Source organism: Podarcis erhardii, assembly GCF_964252035.2.
Source record: "Podarcis erhardii genome assembly, chromosome: 5".
NCBI lineage: Eukaryota > Metazoa > Chordata > Lepidosauria > Squamata > Lacertidae > Podarcis > Podarcis erhardii.
This window is the reverse complement of record NC_138509.1, coordinates 36,238,685-36,261,163: the sequence shown is the minus strand read 5'-3', so window position 1 is coordinate 36,261,163 and position 22,479 is coordinate 36,238,685. Positions and strand designations below refer to the sequence as shown.

Sequence of the window (22,479 nt, the reverse complement as noted above, 5' to 3'; positions counted from 1 at the left end):
TGAAAAGCCAGAGCAAGCTGCGCAGCTCTCGCTCTTGCTGTTCTGGCTTCAGTGATAGCTGCACAGCGCCTCTTCTGCAAAGCGGGAGGAGGAACGGAAGGGGCTCCGTAAGGGCTCCCTTCCATTCCTCCTCCTGCTTCACTGGGAAGCCAGCAGAACAAGAGGTGCTGCACAGCTCTTGCTCTGCTGGCTTCAGCAATAGCTGCACAGCCTGCATTCACTCCATAAGATGCACACACATTTCCCCTTACTTTTTAGGAGGAAAAAAGTGTGTCTTATGGAGCAAAAAATACGGTATATTTTTCTCACAGTCCAGCTGGGACATCAGTCCAGACCATGCTTCACTGGGCTCAGGTAGCACCTAAATCCTCAGTTATGTTAAAATAAGTTTTGTGTATAGATTTCAGCTTTAAATGGCTGATCATATTCATGAGAACAGGCTGATAAAGAGGTGCAGGACTTCTTTGACCACATATGGCATATGTCGTGGACTTGTGACAGTGAAGGATATGGATCTGTATTTCCTCTGCCCATGAGAATTTGAGTGTTTTTGTAGAGAGCTATTGGAAATTGGCTTGTTTCTTTGAGCCATCTGGAGTTGTCTCTTCCTAAATGTGGCTTGCCATGAACCTCTTCTCTGTTTAGGATCAATTATGGTACTGTAGGATGATCCTTACGGCTCTGGTGGCTGCAGTAGGGTTTGAAGGAGTTGCTCTTTCTGACTCTGATTTTGTGACTTGGGCTGCCATCCTAGACATGCTTCTCTGGGAGTAAGTCCCATTGAACTGTTTGGAATAGGCACAGAGAGATTTGTGCTGGTGGGGCTCTGTTTGCTCCACCACTTTCCCCTAGGGAAACCTGATCTTTAGAGCTGAATGGCAATCAGGTGTTCTGCAGATTGTCATTTGTTGTGATTAATAATAATAATAATAATTTATTATTTATACCCCGCCCATCTGGCTAGGCTTCCCCAGCCACTCTGGGCAGCTTCCAAAACAATATTAAAATACTATAATAGATCAAACATTAAAAGCTTCCCTAAACAGGGCTGCCTTCAGATGTCTTCTAAAAGTCTGGTAGTTGTTGTTCTCTTTGACATCTGGTGGGAGGGCGTTCCACAGGGAAGGTGCCACTACCGAGAAGACCCTCTGCCTGGTTCCCTGTAACTTGGCTTCTCGCAGTGAGGGAACTGCCAAAAGGCCCTCAGTGCTGGACCTCAGTGTCTGCGTAGAACGATGGGGGTGGAGACGCTCCTTCAGATATACTGGACCAAGGCCATTTAGGGCTTTAAAGGTCAGCACCAACACTTTGAATTGTGCTCGGAAACGTACTGGGAGCCAATGTAGGTCTTTCAAGACCGGTGTTATGTGGTCTCTGTGGCTGCTCCCAGTCACCAGTCTAGCTGCCGCGTTCTTGATTAGTTGTAGTTTCTGGGTCACCTTCAAAAGGTAGCCCCACGTTTATAGCTAAAGAGCAGGTTTTCCGGGGGGGGGGGGGGGCAGTGAGGCAAAGGCAAAACCACTCAGACCTGTACCTAGAAAGTGCAGGATAAACAGAAAACTTCTTTTCTGTGTACGGGACAAGAGGAAGTGTGGACAAGCCCTTAGACTACAGTCCTAAATACACTTTGAAATGTAGCAAGGAAGAAAATCTGGCTCACTACAACCAGGGAAAAATTTATCAGTAATTGCTCATGTCCCTCCCTCTGTTTACATAATAGTAAAAAATGGAAATGTATCACAATAACTACTGGTGACAAAGACTGCTGTCCAAACTTAAATGAATTTTATAATCAGGCAAAATACTAAACATTTAGTTGACTATAGAAACCTCTATAATACAGTAATGGCAATAGATGAAACCATAATAATAATAATAATAAATAATAATAAATTTTATTTATATCCCGCCCTCCCCAGCCGAAGCCAGGCTCAGGGCAGCTAACAACACTAAAGTAGTGCAACATTATAAAAACATTATAAAAATTAATTAAAATCAAAATTGATGGCAACCATAAACTAAAGTTTTGTAAAGATTGCCAAATGAGGGTGTCAGGCTGCGCCCTGACCAAAGGCCTGGCGGAACAGCTCTGTCTTGCAGGCCCTGCGGAAAGATGTCAAGTCCTGCAGGGCCCTTGTCTCTTGTGACAGAGCGTTCCACCAGGTTGGAGCCGCAGCCGAAAAAGCCCTGGCTCTAGTTGAGGCCAGCCTAACCTCTCTGTGGCCTGGGACCTTCAAGATGTTTTTATTTGAAGACCGTAAGTTCCTCTGTGGGGCATACCAGGAGAGGCGGTCCCGTAGGTACGAGGGTCCTAGGCCATATAGGGCTTTGAAGGTTAAAACCAGCACCTTAAACCTGATCCTGTACTCCACCGGGAGCCAGTGCAGCTGGTATAGCACCGGATGAATGTGATCTCGCAGCGAAGACCCCGTAAGGAGTCTCGCTGCGGCATTCTGCACCCGCTGGAGTTTCTGGGTCAGTCTCAAGGGCAGCCCCACGTAGAGCGAGTTACAATAATCCAGTCTGGAGGTGACTGTTGTATGGATCACAGTGGCTAGGTCAGGGCGAGAGAGGTAAGGAGCCAACTGCTTAGCTTGGCGGAGATGAAAAAATGCCGCCTTTGTTATAGCTGCAATCTGCGCCTCCATGGAGAGGGAGGTATGAAAGATTACACCCAAACTCTTAACAGACGGTGCTGGCACTAATTGCGCCCCCGCAAGAGATGGGAGTTGCCCCCCCCCAATCCCATATCGTCCCAACCCAGCCAAAGGTCCCATGACCAGCGCGGAAGCCGGACTGGAATGGATCCAGAGCCAATGTTTTATCCAGAAACCTACCAAGCTGTTCAGCAACCGCTCTCTCAATCACCTTACCCAGGAATGGAAGATTCGAAAACGGGCGGTAATTGGATAGATCTAAGGGATCTTTTTTTTATATAATAATTTTTATTAAATTTTTAAACAATAAACAACAACATACATAAAAACATGTTCTTTTTCATTAACCACATTTCATTCTCATCTTTGGACTTCCTCACATCTCTTGTTCCTGCACTCTAAACACATAAATTTTTCTAGCAAATTATTTACTTAGTTCAATTTATATTATATAATTGTCCAATATTGAGTCTCAAATTTTAGAGTTTAAATAACTCTTATTCTTTAAAAGTTAATTCTAGGATATTTTTTATCCAAAATTTGTCTTATCTTTCAATTACATTTAAATTTATATTCCTTGTTACTAATTTATTGGAGCCATATTGTTACGAATCTTACATCTTTCTTAACATTCGTACAATTTACAGTATTTTTGTAAATAGTCCTTAAATTTCTTCCACTCCTCCTCCACCAGTTCCTCTCCGAGGTCTCGAATTCTGCCCGTCATTTCTGCCAGTTCCATATAGTCCATCAGTTGCATCTGCCATTCTTCCAGTGTGGGTGGATAGATCTAAGGGATCTAATGATGTTTTCTTTAAAAGCGGGCACACCACTGCCTCCTTCAGTTCCCCTGGGAATGTCCCGGTGCCAAGGGACAAATTGATGATATCCCCCAGGGGAGCCCGCACCTCGTCTGGACACGCTCTAATCAGCCAGGACGGGCACGGGTCGAGAGGACAAGTGGTGGGCTTTCCAGCTCGGAGGAGTCTGTCCACATCGGCTGGGGATATCCGGTCAAAGTGGTCCAATACTGGACCCGAGGACAGTCGAGGGGCCTCCAGTTCCTTTATTGTATCCAAATTGGCAGGGAGGTCATGGCGGAGCAACAGGACCTTCTCCGCAAAAAAAGCTCGCAAATGCCTCACAGCTGTGTGTCAAATTATTATTTAAATTTGGCTGTCCTTCGAGGGACGTTAAAGACCGAATTATACTAAATAATTGCGCCGGGTGAGAGCTAGCGGATGCAATGGAGGCCGAGAAGTAGGACTTCTTAGCGGCCTTCACTGCCATCTCATAGGTTTTCATAAAAACCCTATAAGGTGTTCTTGAAGCTCCGTCACGGGCACCCCGCCATACTCGCTCTAGCCATCTGAGGTCCCGCTTCATTTTCCGGAGCTCCTCGGTAAACCAGGGAGCCCGGTTTCTGCGGGGTCGCAGAGGGCGCTTAGGTGCGATCTCATTGATGGCTGCCAGGAGCTGGGTATTCCAGCCCTCAACAAGCTCAGTCAATGAGTCGCCAGGGGGAGCAAGGTCCCGCAAGGCTTGACAGAATCTATCAGGGTCCATCAGCCTCTGCGGGCGAGCCCAAATCGGCTCACCACCTAAGCAGGGTGGGGGTGGAACATCAATCCTGGCTTTTAGAGCGTAGGGATCAGACCATGGCACCTTCATTGAAGGAAACATGATCACATCTATACCAACGCCAAAGATCAAATCCAGCGTGTGGCCTGCTTGATGTGTGGGGCCCAAAACAAACTGGGAGAGCCCTAGTGTCGCCATGGAAGACACCAGGTCCAGAGCCTGTGAGGAGGGAGTGGCATCAGCATGGATGTTGAAGTCCCCCAATACCAATAGGTTAGGGAACTCCAAGGCCCATCCAGCCACTGCCTCCAGCAGGCCTGACAGGATGGCTGCTGATGTGCTACCAACATTTTTGTTTTTGTTATGTTCAGCTTAAAGCCTTCCACTTCTCCAAATTCTTTAATCAATTCCAGCACTCTTTTCAGACTTTCTTTAGGGGTTTCAGTCATAACAAGTAAATCGTCCGCAAAAGCTTTAATTTTGTATGTTTTGTTTCCCAGAGTGATGCCTTTAACAAGCTGATCCTTTCTTATCTGATTGTTCAAGACTTCCATCACCAAGATAAATATCAGTGGTGACAGTGGGCAGCCCTGTCTGGTTCCCTTGTTTATTTTGCACTCCTCAGTAAATCTTCCGTTGATGATCAATTTTGCTCATCAGATATCTAAAGGGGACATTAAATGTATGTTTGAAGATATCTAGTACACAAGATGAAAAGCTAGAAGTATTTGTTGATGTGGACTGCGGAAGCTGTGTAGATGCTAGAAAATCTACAAGTGGAATGGTTATGATGTTTGCCAATTCCATAATTGGATGAAGGTCAAAGAAACAAGGATTTGTTGTGACCTCATCCTGTGAGGCAGAATATGGGAGCCTGTCACTAGCATGCAATGAAATCATGTGGTTTATACAGATACTAAAAGATTTAGATTGTAAAGTAGATGTTATGCCTATGAGGGTTACCTGCATTCAGCATGTATGTTCTTTCAAATTTTTCTATACATCGATTAGCTGACTCAGATGTAAATGTGATACTTGCTGGAATAGGTAAAGGTAAAGGTACCCCTGCCCGTACGGGCCAATCTTGCCAGACTCTAGGGTTGTGTGCTCATCTCACTCTATAGGCCGGGAGCCAGCGCTGTCCGCAGGCACTTCCGGGTCACGTGGCCAGCGTGACAAGCTGCATCTGGCGAGCCAGCACAGCCCATGGAACGCCGTTTACCTTCCTGCTCGTAAGCGGTCTCTATTTATCTACTTGCACCCGGGGGTGCTTTCGAACTGCTAGGTTGGCAGGCGCTGGGACCGAACGACAGGAGCGCACCCCGCCACGGGGATTCGAACCGCCGACCATGCGATCGGCAAGTCCTAGGCGCTGAGGTTTTTACCCAGCAAGTTATTCCCACTTGCTGGAATAATGCTGTTTAAATTGAAATTTTGTTTGGTTAGTGCTAGCTCCGCTAAAGCACAAATGAAACTGGTGTGTATGTGTGTGATACCTGCATTTTGCTTTGAGGATCCTCAGTCACTAGTGTGACCTCCTGCTGTGGAACATTTGTGTGACATGAAACTCCACAAAACACTTTGTTAGAAAGAGAATGATGTGATAAAGGACATAAACAGACAAATTTTGCCTACAACAATGTCCCTAAAGCTAGTTACATAATTTCCCCATAGCAGTTAGTGAGATGAATGATATTTGGGTGGAAGGCAAATTGGAGGAGAATGGGAACAGTGTGGCATGTGATGAATATAGGGTGGAATGGAAGATGATGCCTTCTTACATCCATAGGTTTTATACATGTCCTTTGAAAAATGTAGAAAGAAATGAGCTGAAATCCAGTAACTTGCAGTTCTGTCTCAGGATTCCCCCTTCCCTTCTTGTACATTTGTCCAGTGGAAAATAAACAAAACTGGTGGGACATAGAGGAACACAGAGATGGGTATTTCTTGTCATCAGTCAATGACATTGAGCTAGTTTGCAGGCAAATCTGGACAACAACAGCTTGGGCTTCATACTGGCTGATGCTGGCTATAACGTTTGGCTAGGAAACAGTAGAGGGAACACCTGGTCCATGAAACACATCAACTATACTGTGAAGCAAGAGGAATTCTGGCAATTAAGGTACAGAGAGCTTTCTAAACTTCATTATGTGTTTCTGGTTCCTAGTCTTCCTTTTAGGATGATTAATCTGCCATGCTCTTTCTCCTCTGTTTCAACATTGAACAGTGCCCTGAAAATACAAGATATGCAGGTATAAACATAAATTTCCAAATAAATATAATTGGTAGTTGTTTCTTTAATAAATAATAATAATAATAATTTTTTATTTATACCCCGCCCTCCCCAGCCAAGGCCGGGCTCAGAGCGGCTTACAAACAATAATAAAACAAGAAGAATGATTACAACTTAAAAACAAAAATAAAATACAACATTAAAATAATGGAACATTAAAATATTAAAATGTAGCCTCGTCACAGGAGGAGAAGGAAAAGAAAACAAAAGAGAGAGAGAGAGGGAGAGAGAGAGAGAGAGAGAGGGAGGGAGGGAATCAAATTGGCTCCAAGCCAAAGGCCAGGCGGAACAACTCTGTCTTACAGGCCCTGCGGAAAGAAATCAGATCCTGCAGGGCCCTGGTCTCATGAGGCAGAGCGTTCCACCAGGCCGGAGCCAGAGTTGAAAAGGCCCTGGCTCTGGTTGAAGCCAATCTAACTTCCTTAGGGCCTGGGACCACTAGGGTGTTGCTATTTATGGACCTTGAGGCTCTCCGTGGGGCATACCGGGAGAGGCGGTCCCGTAGGTACGAGGGTCCTAGGCCGTGAAGGGCTTTAAAGGTCAAAAGCAGCACCTTAAATCTGACCCTGTACTCCACCGGGAGCCAGTGCAGCTTGAAAAGCACTGGGTGAATATGCTCCCATGGCAGAGACCCCGTGAGGAGCCTCGCTGCAGCATTCTGTACCCGCTGGAGTTTCTGGGACAGCTTCAAGGGCAGCCCCGCATAGAGCGAATTACAGTAGTCAAGCCTGGAGATGACCGTCGCATGGATCACTGTGGCCAAATCAGGGCGGGAAAGGTAAGGGACCAACTGCTTGATGCGGCGAAGGTGGAAAAATGTCGCCTTGGCTGTTGCTGTAACCTGCGCCTCCATGGAAAGGGAGGCGTCAAGGATTACACCCAAACTCTTAACGGAAGGCAATGGCACTAATTGGGCCCCCGCAAGAGGAGGGAGTTGGTCCCTCATCCCCATGTCATCCCGACCTAGCCATAGGACCTCTGTCTTCGAAGGATTTAGTTTCAATCGGCTCCCACGAAACCATCCAGCCACAGCTTCCAAGCATCTGGTCAGTGTGTTCGGGGTCGAGTCAGTGTGGCCATCCATCAGCAGATAGAGCTGAGTGTCATCAGCATATTGGTGACAGCCCAGCCCAAAGCTCCGGATAATCTGGGCAAGGGGGCGCATAAAGATGTTAAAAAGCATCGGGGAGAGAATTGCGCCCTGAGGCACTCCACATACCAAGGAGTGGCGCGACGACATTTCCCTCCCTAGTGCCACCCTCTGTCCCCGACCAGAGATAAAAGAGCACAACCAGTTACGGGCTATGCCCTGTATCCCCACGTCTTTAAACAAACAAACAGCATACATTCTTCAAGTGAAGAATTATATGCTCTTATGAAGAATGGAAGATGGCAGGGTTCCCAAAAGATGTGTTCTACAGTGAGTTGGCTTCAGGCAGCAGGCCCATTGGCAGACCAACTCTGCATTACAAAGTTGCCTGCAAATGTGACAATGAAGGCTGGCAGTGTTAAACCCACTGTGTGGGAATCCCTTGCAGACAGTCATTCAGGTCATGCATCCACAGCAATGACTAGAGGAGGAATGACCACTGAAGGAGCATAGAAAGAAGTGCCATGGTATAGCTGCATCAGTACAACGTGATGCCCCAGCAGCAACAAGATATGTGTATCAGATTCTGCATCCACAGCAGGCATTGTAACGCTTTGACTTCACAGCACAAGGCACACTCTTTAATTGTCTTCTGAGACAGATGGGTGTCAACAGCAAAATGAAGCTGGATAACCCCAGCATAAAGGGATGAAATATGACTTTGGTGAGCTCTGCAGACGTTAGCCGCTTTAGAATCATAGAATCATAGAGTTGGAAGAGACCACAAGGGCCATCGAGTCCAACCCCCTGCCAAGCAGGAAACTCCTTAGAGTTGTGATAAAGCGGGATACCACATCCAAACTTCTTCTCCTCTTCTTCTTCTTCTTCTTCTTCTTCTTCTTCTTCTTCTTCTTCTTCTTCTTCTTCTTCTTCTTCTTCTTCCAACAGATCAGGTTAACTTTGGGTGCCATTAGATTTTATGTGGGAGGACCAAGTGTGATTCCTGCTGATTCCCAGTAAACTTACTAGGCCAGACATGGGGAGGGGGGAAGGGAGGGGAAGCTCACATCATAAATACTGTTACTCGTGAAATTGGCATTTTAAAAAAGCTTTAAAAAGGAGGATAAGTAATTGCTTAATCATAATTACTATGTTTCACAAATGCTTATGAGTACATGGAGGAGGTGACCTCTTGTGTGCCAGATTCAAATCTGTTCTTGTATTGCGCTGGGTGGAGAACATGGCATGCTCGGCTTACACAATGTAGATCTCACTGCATATTCAAGTCTGTAAATATTCCTTTTCCTTTGCAGTTATGATGAAATGGCTAAATACGACCTTCCAGCTTCTAGAAATTTTATCCTGAGCAAAACCAGACAGGAGAAAATATTTTATGTTGGTCATTCCCAGGCCACAATGGGTAGGTTTGAAGGCTTCTTAAACACACCTTGGCCATTGTAATAGAACACATTTATTTCTATGGTTGGTGTTGTATATTAATTTCAATACAGATCTTGTTTATGGTACAGAGATTTCACTTGGAGCCTATGGAAACCTATGGAGAAGCATCATGAATAACAATCTCTGTGTAGGTTTCCTACATATTCCTATTTAGTAATGCTTCCCATAAAAGTAATGTTTCAAAGCTGCTATGGACTGACAAAAAGTGGTGTGTGGAGTATAATAATCCCTACACACCTTAACTGTGTTTTTTGTTTGCTTTGGTTTATCTGAGCCAACAGAGTTTGCTTTGGTTTACCTGAGTTTCCCAGTCTGGGTGTAACAGGAAGCTGTAGTTTAACAACCCCTGGAAGTATTGCATTAAGACCCCCAAGAGAAGGGGAGAAAAGTGTAGGCTGAGTGTGGGTACCTTGTTTGAGGGGTCCAGGAGGTTGAAGTCCATGGGGGACTGATGGGCCAACACACTTCTCCCAAGCTTTGCTGGGTTGTGGAACCCAGTCCATGTCAGGGTGACTCAGCACAAGGTCCACCCAACCAGGTTCCTATCAGATAGCAGGCAGGCTGCCTTTATGCTGGATACTTGCCCAGTGCCTTGGCCATACCTACTCTTTCCTATAATCAATAAAGTTGTGGTTTAATTCAACCCAGTACCAGTCTCGGTGTCCATTCTTTAGGCACTCCCTGTACTGGCCATGGCCATCATGTGCCTGTGATGGCAAACACTTCTTCACAGGCCTTACAATACTGTGGACTTTACTGTTTTTGTGAGCTAATTTTGTATTCTTCAGTATTTATCAAGACTACATTGATTGTTATATTCATTTTTCTTCTATTTCTGTTTCTATCTTTCATCGTGTTTCATAGCATTCATTGCATTTTCAACGATGCCACAACTCACCCAGAAGATAAAAATATTCTTTGGATTGGCACAACTAGTCACCGTGAATTATTTTCCCAATACGATAGCAACTAAGCTCCTTCAGATTTCTGACAACACGATCAAAGTATGCATTTTGTACCCATCATTTGACCTGAGACCATTTGTCATTCTCATAGACACCTACACTAGTTAATGCTGCAACTTGGTATCAGGATGTTGTATTAACTACTCTGTACCCAGGACTACCAGTATTTTGTAGTAAAAAACGAGGTGCCCATTTTTCCATCTTGCTGTGTCCTGGGTGCCAGCAGAAAGTATCTGCTGTGGGTAACGAACAAAGGGGTGCTGGTATAAGAACAACCCTCATACCTATGTTTGCATTCAGGGCCCATATTAAAGGGTTTGGTACAGGTAACTCCGCATTTATGCATGCTCTATTTGAGTGCGGCCATGCACCCAAGGAACCTGCAAGTGGATCTCAGAAATGGGGAGCACCCTGAGAGTCCTCCTAGCTTGCGAGTAAACCCTTCCCAGCGCCTGAAGAGGATATCCTCTTCAGGCTCTGGGGAGGGTCTCCTTGAGAGCAGGAGGCCTCCCTGCTTAACAGCTGGCATGCGGAGTAGCTCAGCAGCAGACAGGCTGACAGGCTAACAGGCAGGGAAGGTTCTTCCCCATGCTCAGCTGATCTGATACAGATGACTCCCCATTTTACACAATTTCACTGATGTGTGTGGGGGTGCATAATGTAACCCCCTCATAAATAGAGTCACCTGTACAAGCTTACAGTTCCTGCTGATGGGGAAGATCCATGAGGATCTTGACAGTATGGTGGTATTTAACCCTTTTTCTGGACTCAAAAATACTTGCTGATCATGTTGGAGCCTGTTTGGTTGGGGTCCTGAGTTGGCCAGTGCTCCCCTCCTCCTGTTTTGAGCTCAGTGACCCATTCCACAACATTGTAACAGGGTCAGTTTTATTCCCAGATTAGAGTCCTGTTGGTGGGAGGATTGAGAATGAGAAATTTTGGGTTGTTTAAAGCCACCTGGTGGCTCAGGGGATATTTGATCACCTTGGGGGCTTTATGATTCACAGCTCACCCTTGGCTGCTATTGCTACACTACTTCTACCCTTGGCAAAAGCAGACTGAATGCTCCGTTCAGATTCCTTGGAAGGGCGCCAGTTGCACATTGCATACATGCCAAGATGCACTTTAACTCTTAGACAGCTGTATTTAATTTCTATGCTGCCCTTCAGGTAGAGAACAGGGTGGTTTACAATATAAAACCACAAAAATACATACCATAATAACAAACAAAAACAAAACACCATTTAAAAGGCCATAGATTATTTAAGGGGTATTCTGGCACCAACAAGCCAACCCACATATATGATACATCCGGAATCAATAAAGTTTTGGCCAATTTCTAAAATCCCATAGTTTTGTCTTGTCCAGTTTGTTCCCTTTTGGGGCTGAGGCATTGCTTGGTGGTGGTGGTGGGGTCACTGTGAGTGGGCAATATTTTTTGTGGTATTTTGTTGCTACTTGATATTATTAGATATTAGATATTACTTGATATTATTAGACATACCTCTAGGAAAACAGGCTTGAATAACAAAATGACCTATGTACTCATGTTTTTCTTTTGGCAGGGAATATTTGGAACTAAGCAGTTGTCACCTCAAAGCAACACACATGGCTACTTATGTGTGTAACAGTTTCTTAATTGATTATCTCTGTAGCAGTCTTATGTGCCTATCAACTGGCTTTAATATGAAAAACCTAAATGTGGCAAGATTTCTGACTACTTAATAGGAGGTAGAGAGTGTGATCTAAAGAAAATAAGTGTGTGGAGGCATCTCTGAAATGATAGCCACTACAACATCCGTAACTTAATTACTCCAGGACAAAATGAGCTTGAGGCAGCTCCCAGATGACTGCTTTATTGAGCACTAGTACTGTACTGCTCAGGAATTTGAAGAAACTAATTTAAAAATGTGATTTTCAAATGGATAGTGTAATTTGTGATTGGGGGGAGTGTACACACAGACACTAAACTAGGACTACCTACTGAAGTCGGGCAGGGCGTGAACTGGCCCAAATTATTTGCTTGGATGGGGGAGGAATGTTTGATTTGGTTTAAATTGGGCTGCCTTCTTGATTCAAGCTGGTGCCCTGCATCCAAACTAAGATGAAGATATATCAACCTCAGGAGTCCTCATACCTTCTGATCGGCAAGTCCTAGGCTCTGTGGTTTAACCCACAGCGCCACCAGTGTCCAAATCAGCATAGTTTGGGCAAAGTCAGCCATTCTGTTTGAAAATGTCACCTGCATTCAAACATTGATGAAGACCCCCCACCCCTACATGGGAATCCTTATGCCAAGTTGGTAACAATATCTCTAGAGGTGACCAAACCTGTGACCAAAAAATGGGTGGTCTCCGTAGAGGGTCTGTGTATGATGACTATAAATTAAAAGATGGATTCGTTGATGGTGTCTCATTTGCTGGGTGCAACTTACAAGGGAAGGGTAGTCTTCGCTACAACTTGTGGTTTTGATTTATACATTTGCTCCTTTGGAATTTTTGTTTTGTCCCTAGTTGGGGGTTGCAGTGCTTCCCCGGCAGGTGTCTTAGCTTTGCTGAGATCCATTAATGTGCAGAGGGGCCATTAAGAGTTACAAGAAGGCTGTGACATCCTTGCCACAATGATGCAACATGTCTATAGCTAAGAGCATTCCTGAGTTCATAGTTCCTGATTAGTCCTGGAGTGCCCCTTAACTATGCTTGGTAACACAATTGGACATGACATTGGAGCAGGGTGGGGTGAATTCATGTCACACAGGAGGAATATACACAATGCAGTAGCCCACTGCAGCAATGGATCTTATTTGTCATGTCTGAATTGGTCCTAGTTGTACTGTATAATGAAAAGTATTATAGTTAGGGCTATAATCCTGTGCATAGTTACCTGGAAGTAAGCCTGGCTGAACACAGTACACTTTACTTCTTAGTAAATGTGCATAGGATTGCACTGTAAGTATTTTGGAATGTACAAAGTAAAAATGAATTTATTTTGTGGATCAGTTACATGCTTTGCTCTAAGCGAATTTCCCTCTTGTTTGGTAACACAATATTGGGACTGGCAACTAGTTTAGAGTGTTAAGCTGATATCCATAAAGAGGTTCATGTAACTTCTACTTAAACAAGGATTCTTGCATGATATCCAGAGCTCTGGTGCACTGCTTTTGTTCAAACAAACCAAATGGAAGTGAAGTGGCTGTTGCACCCTTGTGATAAATTCGGCTAAGCGTTTTGCTCTTTCATACAGAGTTGAATCGAAGTATACGTATCTCACTGGCCAGCTGGGTCATCGGTTCAAAACATACTTCACTGGAGTCAGGTAGAATATTTAACAAATGTATTTAACAAATATATTTTGCTTTTATGCTAAAGGATTTAAAGCCAAATAAGATTTTTGTGTTTTTAAAGTTACCAAACAGTGGTATTTCACCAGCAACATATATAATCATTCCCCCAGTGGATTTGTTCTTTTAACTGAAAATATATTTCCTCTGTATATAGTTGAACAAATATTAATTTTCTGTGGTATTTTGTTGACATGTGTTTTAATAAATAACCCAGGTGCTATGAGTGCAACTGCAACCTTTGCCAACCTGCTTGGACTACAACTCCCATCAGCCAGGCCACGCTGGCTGGGGTTGATGAGAATTGTAATCCAGAACATCTGGAGGACTCCAGGCTAGTGAAGGCTATGTGTTGTAGCATAAGGCAGGCCAAGAAGGGCTATGATTTGGGAGTACATGGTCTTGAATGTAGTCACTGGTAACGTCTGCATGGCCCTGTGAAAAGAACAGGGTTGGGGAATCCTTTTGACACCACAGGGCAGTTTTTTATCAGGATTCGTTTCATCCCGGTGGAGTACAGGATCAGGTTTAAGGTGCTAATTTTAACCTTTAAAGCCCTATATGGCCTAGAACCCTCGTACCTATGGAACCACCTCTCCTGGTATGTCCCACAGAGGACCTTACGGTCTTCAAACAAAAACATCCTGGAGGTCCCAGTCCACAGAGAGGCTAGGCTGGCCTCAACCACAGCAAGGGCTTTTTAGGCTGTGGCTCCGATCTGGTGGAACGCTCTGTCACAAGAGACTAGGGCCCTGCGGGACTTGACATCTTTCCACAGGGCCTGCAAGACAGAGCTGTTCCACCAGGCCTTTGGCCAAGGCACAGCCTGACCCCCTCCTTTGGTAATTCTTCACAGAACTTTAGCCCAGTGGTTGCCATCAAATTGATTTGAACTGATTTTATAATGAATTGATTTTAGAATGCTGTATTACTTTACTGTTGTTAGCTTCAGCTGGGGAGGGCGGGCTATAAATAAAATATTATTATTATTATCATAGGCGACATTTAACAGCAGGGTGGGACCGCCTACCTGTCAATTACCTGATGTAACAATGGAGGATTTCAAAGCATGTTGCAAGTCCCTCCCTTTAGTGTTAGTTTGGGATTCTGATGCAAACCTCTTGCTGATTTGTTTCCCCAAGTCTTTCAATCAAAATGCCTCTCTGAGCTGCAATCTCAGCTGGTTAGTAGGTGGGAGTATTTGGAGAAAGTGTGTGGGCCAACCTGGGTCCCCTGGCAGAATAAGGTTGTCTTGTGGAGTGAAAGTTCCTGATCCCTGCCATATATTTCAATTCTGCACAAACCCGAGCTGCTTATCCACGTAATCTAGCTGCAGGGAGCAGAAAGGAAAATTCAGATTACATGACAAAAGAAATTTGCAGCCCATAAGTTAAATGAGAATTACTTCCAAGTAAGTGTAAATTAGACAAATCCTAAGTGGCAGTACACCTCTCCATCATTCTCACTATAGCAAGTCAGTTAAGAATGAATAGTCTAGAAAACTGCAAAAGCTGAAATGATACCAGTGGCTTTTCGATATCTTTCTTTGGATGTTTACAGCATTGTTCTGCTCCCCAAAGGGAGGAGGTTAAACATTATTGCATAGCCTGAGTTACAGCATGACTATTGATTCATTCACTAATCCCTGTTTATGCCCGGGGATATTCTAGATCCACTTCAGTTGGGATTTAGGCCCAGTTTTGGCACAGAAGCTGCTTTGGTTGCCTGATATGATGACTTCTGTTGGAGCTATACAGGGGAAATGTGTCCCTATTAATTCTCCTGGACCTCTCAATGACTTTTGATACCACTGACCATGGTGTCTTTTTGGAGCGACTCTGTGAGTTGGGGCTAAGCAGCACTCACTCACTCTGTGAGTTGGGGCTTATGCTTTGCAGTGGTTCTGGTCCTACTTGCATGGTAATGCTTGGGAAGTGCTATTTGGTCCTGTGGATCCTTCAATGTGGGGTTCCTTAAGGTTTGATTTTATCCCCCATGGGATACATTCCCACTGAAGGAGCAGGTACATCACTTAGGGGTACTTTTGGATCCTTTGCTGTCACATGAGGCTGCGGTAGTCTTGGTGGTGAGGAGTGTCTTCCATTAGCTTCAACTGATGGCCCAGCTGTGACCCTATCTGGGCAGGAATAGCCTAACTTCAGTTGTCTATGCTCTGGTCTTCTTCCATCTGCCTTGCCCCACCCCCCAGCCCTGGAAGTCCACATAAGGAAGCAGTGCCTGGAGGAAGAACTGTGAGGGGAGAGACTTCATCAGGCAAGGCCTTCTTCCACCTGCCTTGCCTATTGTATTGTATTGTTTTATGCACTACGGCTTTCTGTTGTTTTATTGATTGTAGTTTAGAAATTATTTATTGTAATTGTTAAGGGTGGATTTCTGTTTAATTTTTATATGCTGATATTTGATACTATTCTATACTATTCTAATGAATATTGAATATTACTTTATTTGACATAGGTTGCGTATTTTAAAGTTATGTTTTATTATCACATCTTTGTATTGCATTAGATTGTATAATTAGAATGTATTAGACTGCATTATTAGATTGCATTAGAATGTATAATCTACATTCTTTGTTTCTTCAGCTTGTAAACTGCCTTGAGTATTGTAAGATAGAAAGGCGGTATACAAATTAAAAGATGATGATGATGATGGTAACCTATAGGTTACAATCCTGCAACATGTTACACCTGGGGATGCCTTTGAAGACAGTCAGAAACTTGAGTGGGTGCAGAATTCAGCAGCCAGTTTGCACACTGGGGCAAGACAGTTTGGACAGATAACACCAATCCTGGCCCAACTGCAGTGGCTGCCAGTTTCTGAACCTAATTCATGGTACTGGTTTTGACCTATAAGGCCTTGAAGTGACTCAGTACCACTATACTCAAGGATTGCCTCTCCCCGTAGGAACTGACCCAGACCCTGAAACCATCATCTGAGACCCTTCTTCATGTGCCCCCTCCACAAAAAGTCTGGAGGATGGCAACATGAGAACAGGCCTTTTTTGTGATGAATGCACACTTTTTGAATGCTCTCTCCTGGGTGGCTCATTACTTATCTTTAGGCACCAGGCAAAAACTTCCCTCTTCTCCCAGGCTTTTGACTACCGTAATTACATCACCAATGGCCTTTTAAACTGGGGGGGGGGGTGTTCGTTCCTTTGTTTTTATGTTATGTGTTTTTGTGCTTTTATATTGTAAACTGAACTGTGTTCCTTGGATGAAGGGTGGTATAGAAATATTATTATTATTATTATCATCATCATCATCGGCGTTGTCGGCGTCGTCATCATCACCACCATATTCCCATTTGATTTTTCAAAATATGGTACACCTCTTTTTCAGTGTAAGAAGACTGGGAAGTTCAGAGGCTTTGACTGGGGAAGCAAGGAAGAAAACATGGCTCACCACAATCAAGTAAGAATTTCTCATTATTTGCATTTCTCTCTCTCTCTCTCTCTCTGTTTATATGAGGGTAGATACTGGTAAGGCTTGGCCATAGCTACTGGTGGGAAAAGCTGATATTCGTATAACACATGGTGGATAATATGAAGTTCCAATGTAAAACAAAAACGTTAAGAGTGATAAACTTAAATGAAGTTTATAATCAGGCTGTATATATGTATATACAGAAAACATAATGGTTGTGATGCCCATAAATATGTTAGCAAAATCTATATTTAATTCCATAAACTGAACATATATCAAAAGAATATAACCACACCATGTGAAAAACTATGTAGTAATCTGAATAAAATGAAGCTTTTTGTACAGGTGTTTTTATACTTCTTCCATCATATTCTTTAGATAATTTAAATGCCTGCATAAGATGTTCTTAATGTCCTTGAATCAGACTTTCTGGATAAGTAGGTGTTTTGGTTTGTGAACTTTGCCTTGGAATAAGAACATGTTCCGCTTCCTGTTGAGTGTGTTCCATTTGTAAATTGAGTCCCCCGCTGCTATGGGAAAGCACACCTTGGTTTAAGAACGGACTTCTGGAATGGATTAAGTTCGTAAACCAAGGTACCACTGTGATTAAACTCCACATACAGGCAATGACCAATTTAAGCACTTTTCATTGACTTGTGACTATGCACACGCACATTGCGCCAAACCTAGACATCACTAGAAAAAGTGCAAAAATGGCCATAAAAGAGCCCAGAAAGTAAAAAAAGAGGCACAAAAACAATGCCTAGCAATCCTAGGAGCCCTTGCACTGTCTGTCAACGCATGTGGAGAGTTGAAGTTTGAGCAAGGAGGTTTAGAAAGAGCAATTATGGTGGAATTTGGCAGTGTTTGGAGATTATGCATAATGGCCAGACAATGTACAAAGGTCACTCAATCTATGCACATTCCCCTAGGCCTGCTGGAGCCTTTATATATATTAACCAGGAAATGTGCACAATTTCCTCTTCATGGATTATGTGCACATTCTCTATGATGCCTTGTAAATCTGCACAATTGTCCAGTTGTTATGCACATTAACTGCTCAGTTTATATTCCCCTTATATATGTGTTTGTTTTGATAAGGAAGTTTTTGCAGAGTCCTAAGCTACAAACTATTTTTTAAACGGTTATTTCCCCCTCTCTTTTAGGAAACAGCACCTTCCTATGAAATTAAACAAATGACTATTCCAACAGCTCTCTGGAGCAGTGGAAACGACTTGCTTTCAACCTCAAAGGATGTTGCCTGGTTGTTGCCTCAGGTCCCAAACTTATTTTACCACAAGTTTATTCCTGACTGGGAATACATGGATTTCTTCTTGGGCCTTGATGCCCCACAGCGCTTGTATGAAGAGATAATTGAGTTTATGCAGAATTATGAGTGAGTTTGGGATCCTGAAATAGTCCTCCAAGAAACCAGCACTATGAGTCTGTGATGATGAGTGAAACTGCTACTACTTTGAAAAAATCACCATGGAAAGAAATCCCTATGTTTATAAATGCAAACACTATTACTAAGCTGTCTATGCAAAGTACGGAAATCCCTCAGGAAATAACATTTATGCACCACATATAATTATCTAAACCCATGCATCTTTAGTGGAGGTATTTCCTGTTTTCCCTCTTTCACTACAACTTATTCACAAAGCTTCCCAAGCTACAAAAAAGTGGATAAAATAAAAAGGGAAGCCTTTAGACCCAATTTTGCCCCTTCTAAACTCAAACAGAGGTTTTACAAGTCTCCTTTTTCATTCACAAAAAAACATGTCTCTCAGCTGTGTGACTCTTTCTTCAGCCGCTTCAAAGGCCCCTGAAATTATCCATTTATTTATGTTAATTCTGGGGTCTTTCAAACTAAATCTCCTTTTCCCTTTTCTTCAGTTTCTTCCAAAAGCCCACCTCTTAATCCATATATAAATAAAAGTAAATTACACCTGCTCCAGTTTATATCTAGTCCCCGTCAGATCCAAATAAATAATAATAAAGAGAAATTAACCATCTATCTTGATGGCAAAAAAGCAGAAAACAGACAAAATTCAATTCAATCCCATAGTGTCAGTGTCTTTAAAATTGTAAAAAAGGAGCAAAGGAAATAAAAAATAGTCCTTAGAATATATATTAAAAACACACACAATGTCAACATCCCGCTTTCTTCTCATTCACTCCACAATATTTAGAATTCTTTCCAGTTTGGCTCTCTTGTTAGAAAATATTTATAAAGTCTAAAAATTCTGCATCCAGTGCTTTAGGCAAATCACAGATTAAACTCAGTTCATCGCCTGGAATGCTTGTTAAAAATAACCATTAGCCAGTATTTTTCTCATACTTAATTTAGTCCCTGCAGTTTTTTTCCATGCAGATAAATACCCACACCTGGGGGGGGGGGAGACCTCCTATTTAACAGCTTGGAGGCCCTTAAAGGCAGTTTGCTGTGGGTCTCGATCGCGCTCTGTGTATGTGCTCAATCTTGGATCTCCCTTGGCTCCCTTGGAAGTTTTGGGAGCTCCTAGAGAGCGTCCTTTGACACTGCTGGACCCTTTGGAACCCAAACTTTTCCTTCAGACTTTTTTGAGGAGGTGCTTTGCCTGAGCACTCTTCCCGCTTCCTCACAGCAATCAGGATGCTCAGAGCGAGCAGTCTGCCTGCAGACCCGGAAGTGCCTTTAATGGAGGCGTCGAGACATAAGAGGACTTCTCATCACAAACAGTAGTCATGGAGAAGGGAAATGACCTGCCCCTAATTTTGCACAGTAATGTATATTGGGAGGTATATCTGATCTTCCCAAATATCATGCAGGGTAGAGTGGAGATAAGTTCCTTGCTAACACCTGTGGTATTATATTGATGATGTGAAAACTATTTTAATGATTTTTTTCTGAAACATGATCTTGGATTGAACTAAATTTTGCTCAGAGAAGTATTGAAATTAATTACCGTGACTAAACTGAATGCCATAACACAGTTAGGAAGACCAGCTCTACATTCATGTGTTCCAAATCACTCAATCTGCATCATGAAAGCAACCTGGCATGTCACAGTTACTGAAAGACTGAACTGAAAGTTATTGGAAAGAATTTTTGAAATATGCACTGATATCAGTCCCTACTTGTTGGAATGCAGGTTTTGTGCATGTATTAGAATGCTGCCCTCCATGGTAGAACACCTGCTTCACACCTAGGAGGCTCTATGTTCTGCCTGTAGTATCTTCAGGTGGGATCAGGAAAGAGCCCATTGTGAAGTCCTGGAGAACATCTGCCAGTCCGTGCAGAGCAGTGGTGGGGAAGTGGGTGTGATCAGGAGGCTTGGGCCTTATCTTCCCCAACTGTCAAATCACCTGACGTCACAATCATGTGAGGTGATCCAGCTGATTGTCATGGCTTGCAAAGCTCCGTGTGTAGCAATATGCCAATTCCAGCAATCGGCTAATAGCGAGGCTTTCCAAAGAGTGCCAATCTCTGCTAACATCTTTGTTCTAGCAATGTCTGAACCTGTGTACATCTTAGGGCGTTAACTTTATTAGAGTAATATTTTCAAGACTGAAATGTTGTGAATAGTTTTCCTTTACTTGTACTGCAGAACTAACTTATGGGAAGCCACTTTTTGTAACTTCACAGCTCTACATGTTTGCAACTTGTACTTTGTTCTTTAAAGGCATACCTGCACTTGATGAACTATTTTAATGAAGCTTCTCAAAAACATGATTTGGATGGTATTGAACTAAGTTTTACAAAGAGTAGAAGTATTGAAATTAATTACCATGACTAAATTGAATGCTACCCACTCTAGATTCAGAGTATCCCAGAACAATAAAGCTGAAATCTGAAAGCAACCTGACTTAAAAGCTTGCACCTTCAGATGAAACACAATTGGAAATGAGTTTCAATACCTGCATTGATATCCGTTCCTACTTGTTGGACTGCAAGTTCTGAGCATGTATTAGACTACTGTCCTCGGTGGACCTTAGCTCAGTAGTAGAACACTTGCTTCACCCCAAGGAGGTTCCATGTTCTGCCTGTAGTATCTTCAGGGAGGCGCAGGAAAGAGACACTTTGGAAACCCTGGAGAACTGCTGCCAGTCAGCCTAGAAGGCCGTGAAGGTCCTGTGTGAGTGTCTGGAGGTGGTTGGAGGATGGATGGCAGCTAACAGATTGAGGCTGAATCCTGACAAGACAGATGTACTGTTTTCGGGGGACATGGGGCGGGCTGGTGTGGAGGACTCCCTGGTCCTGAATGGGGTAACTGTGCCCCTGAAGGACCAGGTGTGTGTTGCAAGGATTTTAAGGTACCAGTGACCAACTCAAATAGTGTCCAAGGATTGACAGACGCAGCAGTGGAGAAAAAGAAAGTGATGTTTATTGCTGAGCAATAATTGACCCAGTGGAATCCTTTCCAAAAGACTGGGCTCTAGCGCCCAGAGGCTTTATACCCGAGTACATACATTATAGATCATGACATAATCGGATACAATCGCAAATGGCAGCAAAAATAAACGAATGAGCGCATTCAAGCTTTGCTCCCTGATCATGTAAAGAGTTCCCTCCCAACTTCTGCTTTTACAGTCTGAACATGCAGTTTTAACCTTTCCCCTAGATTTATGGCAAGAAACAGAAACTTAAGGCAAAAAGGGAACTTCGGCTGTTGTGCTCCTACACGACCATCTGCTATACTGGGACATACTGGGGTTAGCATCATCCTGTTTAGCTGCTCAGGACCCTGTCTGGTACAGGGGGGAAGTGCCAGCACATCAGATTTATTGCTCCCCCCCCTTTTGTTCAGTGAGACATCGAAGAGAACAAGGGAGGGTACTAGGGCAGAGTTCATTTAGGATTTTTCAGCTCTAAGCAGTTTGCTATAAGCTAAGCAGAAGCTTTCCCGATTCAAACATGGATTATATAAAATCATCATAGAAATATCTGGTTATATATGAATATATGGATAACTGATAACTGATTATATGGATAACTGATTATATGAAAAGCCTTCCATAGTTCCAGTTACAGATAGGTAGCCGTGTTGGTCTGCCATAGTCAAAACAAAATAAAAAAATTCCTTCCAGTAGCACCTTAAAGACCAACTAAGTTAGTTCTTGGTATGAGCTTTCGTGTGCATGCACACGAAACACATGTGTATCTGAAGAAGTGTGCATGCACACGAAAGCTCATACCAAGAACTAACTTAGTTGGTCTTTAAGGTGCTACTGGAAGGAATTTTTTTATTTTGTTTTGTATATGAAAAGCATAAGGGTAAAATTCCTCCAGGTCCTGCTTCAGTGAAGCCTGGGAGTCATTTTGGACTCCCAGCTGTCCATGGAGGTGCAGGTCAATTCTGTGTCCAAGGCAGCTGTCTACTAGCTCCATCCAGTATGCAGCATGAGACCCTACCTGCCCACAGACTGTCTTGCTAGAGTGGTGCATGCTCTGATTATCTCCCGCTTGGACTACTGCAATGCGCTCTACGTGGGGCTACCTTTGAAGGTGACCCGGAAACTACAACTAATCCAGAATGCGGCAGCTAGACTGGTGACTCGGAGCGGACACTGAGGTCCAGCGCTGAGGGCCTTTTGGTGGTTCCCTCACTGCAAAAAGTGAGGTTACAGGGAACTAAGAGGGCCTTCTTGGCAGTGGCACCAGCC

The 22,479-nt window shown here is 43.5% G+C and overlaps 2 protein-coding genes across 5 annotated transcripts; both read left to right on the top strand.

Annotated features, from left to right (window-relative positions):
• Window positions 1-303: 303 nt before the first annotated feature.
• Window positions 304-20,545, top strand: LOC309341970 (putative lysosomal acid lipase/cholesteryl ester hydrolase). Of its 4 annotated transcripts, none has more exons than XM_081862015.1 (3): window positions 304-354; window positions 16,750-16,821; window positions 18,000-20,545. In XM_081862015.1, exons 1-3 carry the CDS (start codon window positions 337-339, stop codon window positions 18,231-18,233), a joined length of 324 nt encoding a protein of 107 aa, XP_081718141.1. In that variant the 5' UTR covers window positions 304-336; the 3' UTR covers window positions 18,234-20,545. The 4 variants fall into 4 exon arrangements, 2 of the variants coding, with proteins under 2 accessions (XP_081718141.1, XP_081718140.1); XR_014156613.1 differs by lacking the exon at window positions 304-354 and adding an exon at window positions 13,291-13,362; XR_014156614.1 differs by lacking the exon at window positions 304-354 and adding an exon at window positions 14,616-14,798.
• On the top strand, window positions 667-11,714 carry LOC309342736 (putative lysosomal acid lipase/cholesteryl ester hydrolase; the record flags this gene model as incomplete). The annotated part of the gene is made up of 4 exons (XM_081863567.1): window positions 667-770; window positions 6,214-6,360; window positions 8,935-9,041; window positions 11,613-11,714. The coding sequence occupies 4 exons, from the start codon at window positions 667-669 to the stop codon at window positions 11,627-11,629; spliced, it is 375 nt and encodes a 124-aa protein (XP_081719693.1). The 3' UTR covers window positions 11,630-11,714.
• Window positions 20,546-22,479: the final 1,934 nt, after the last annotated feature.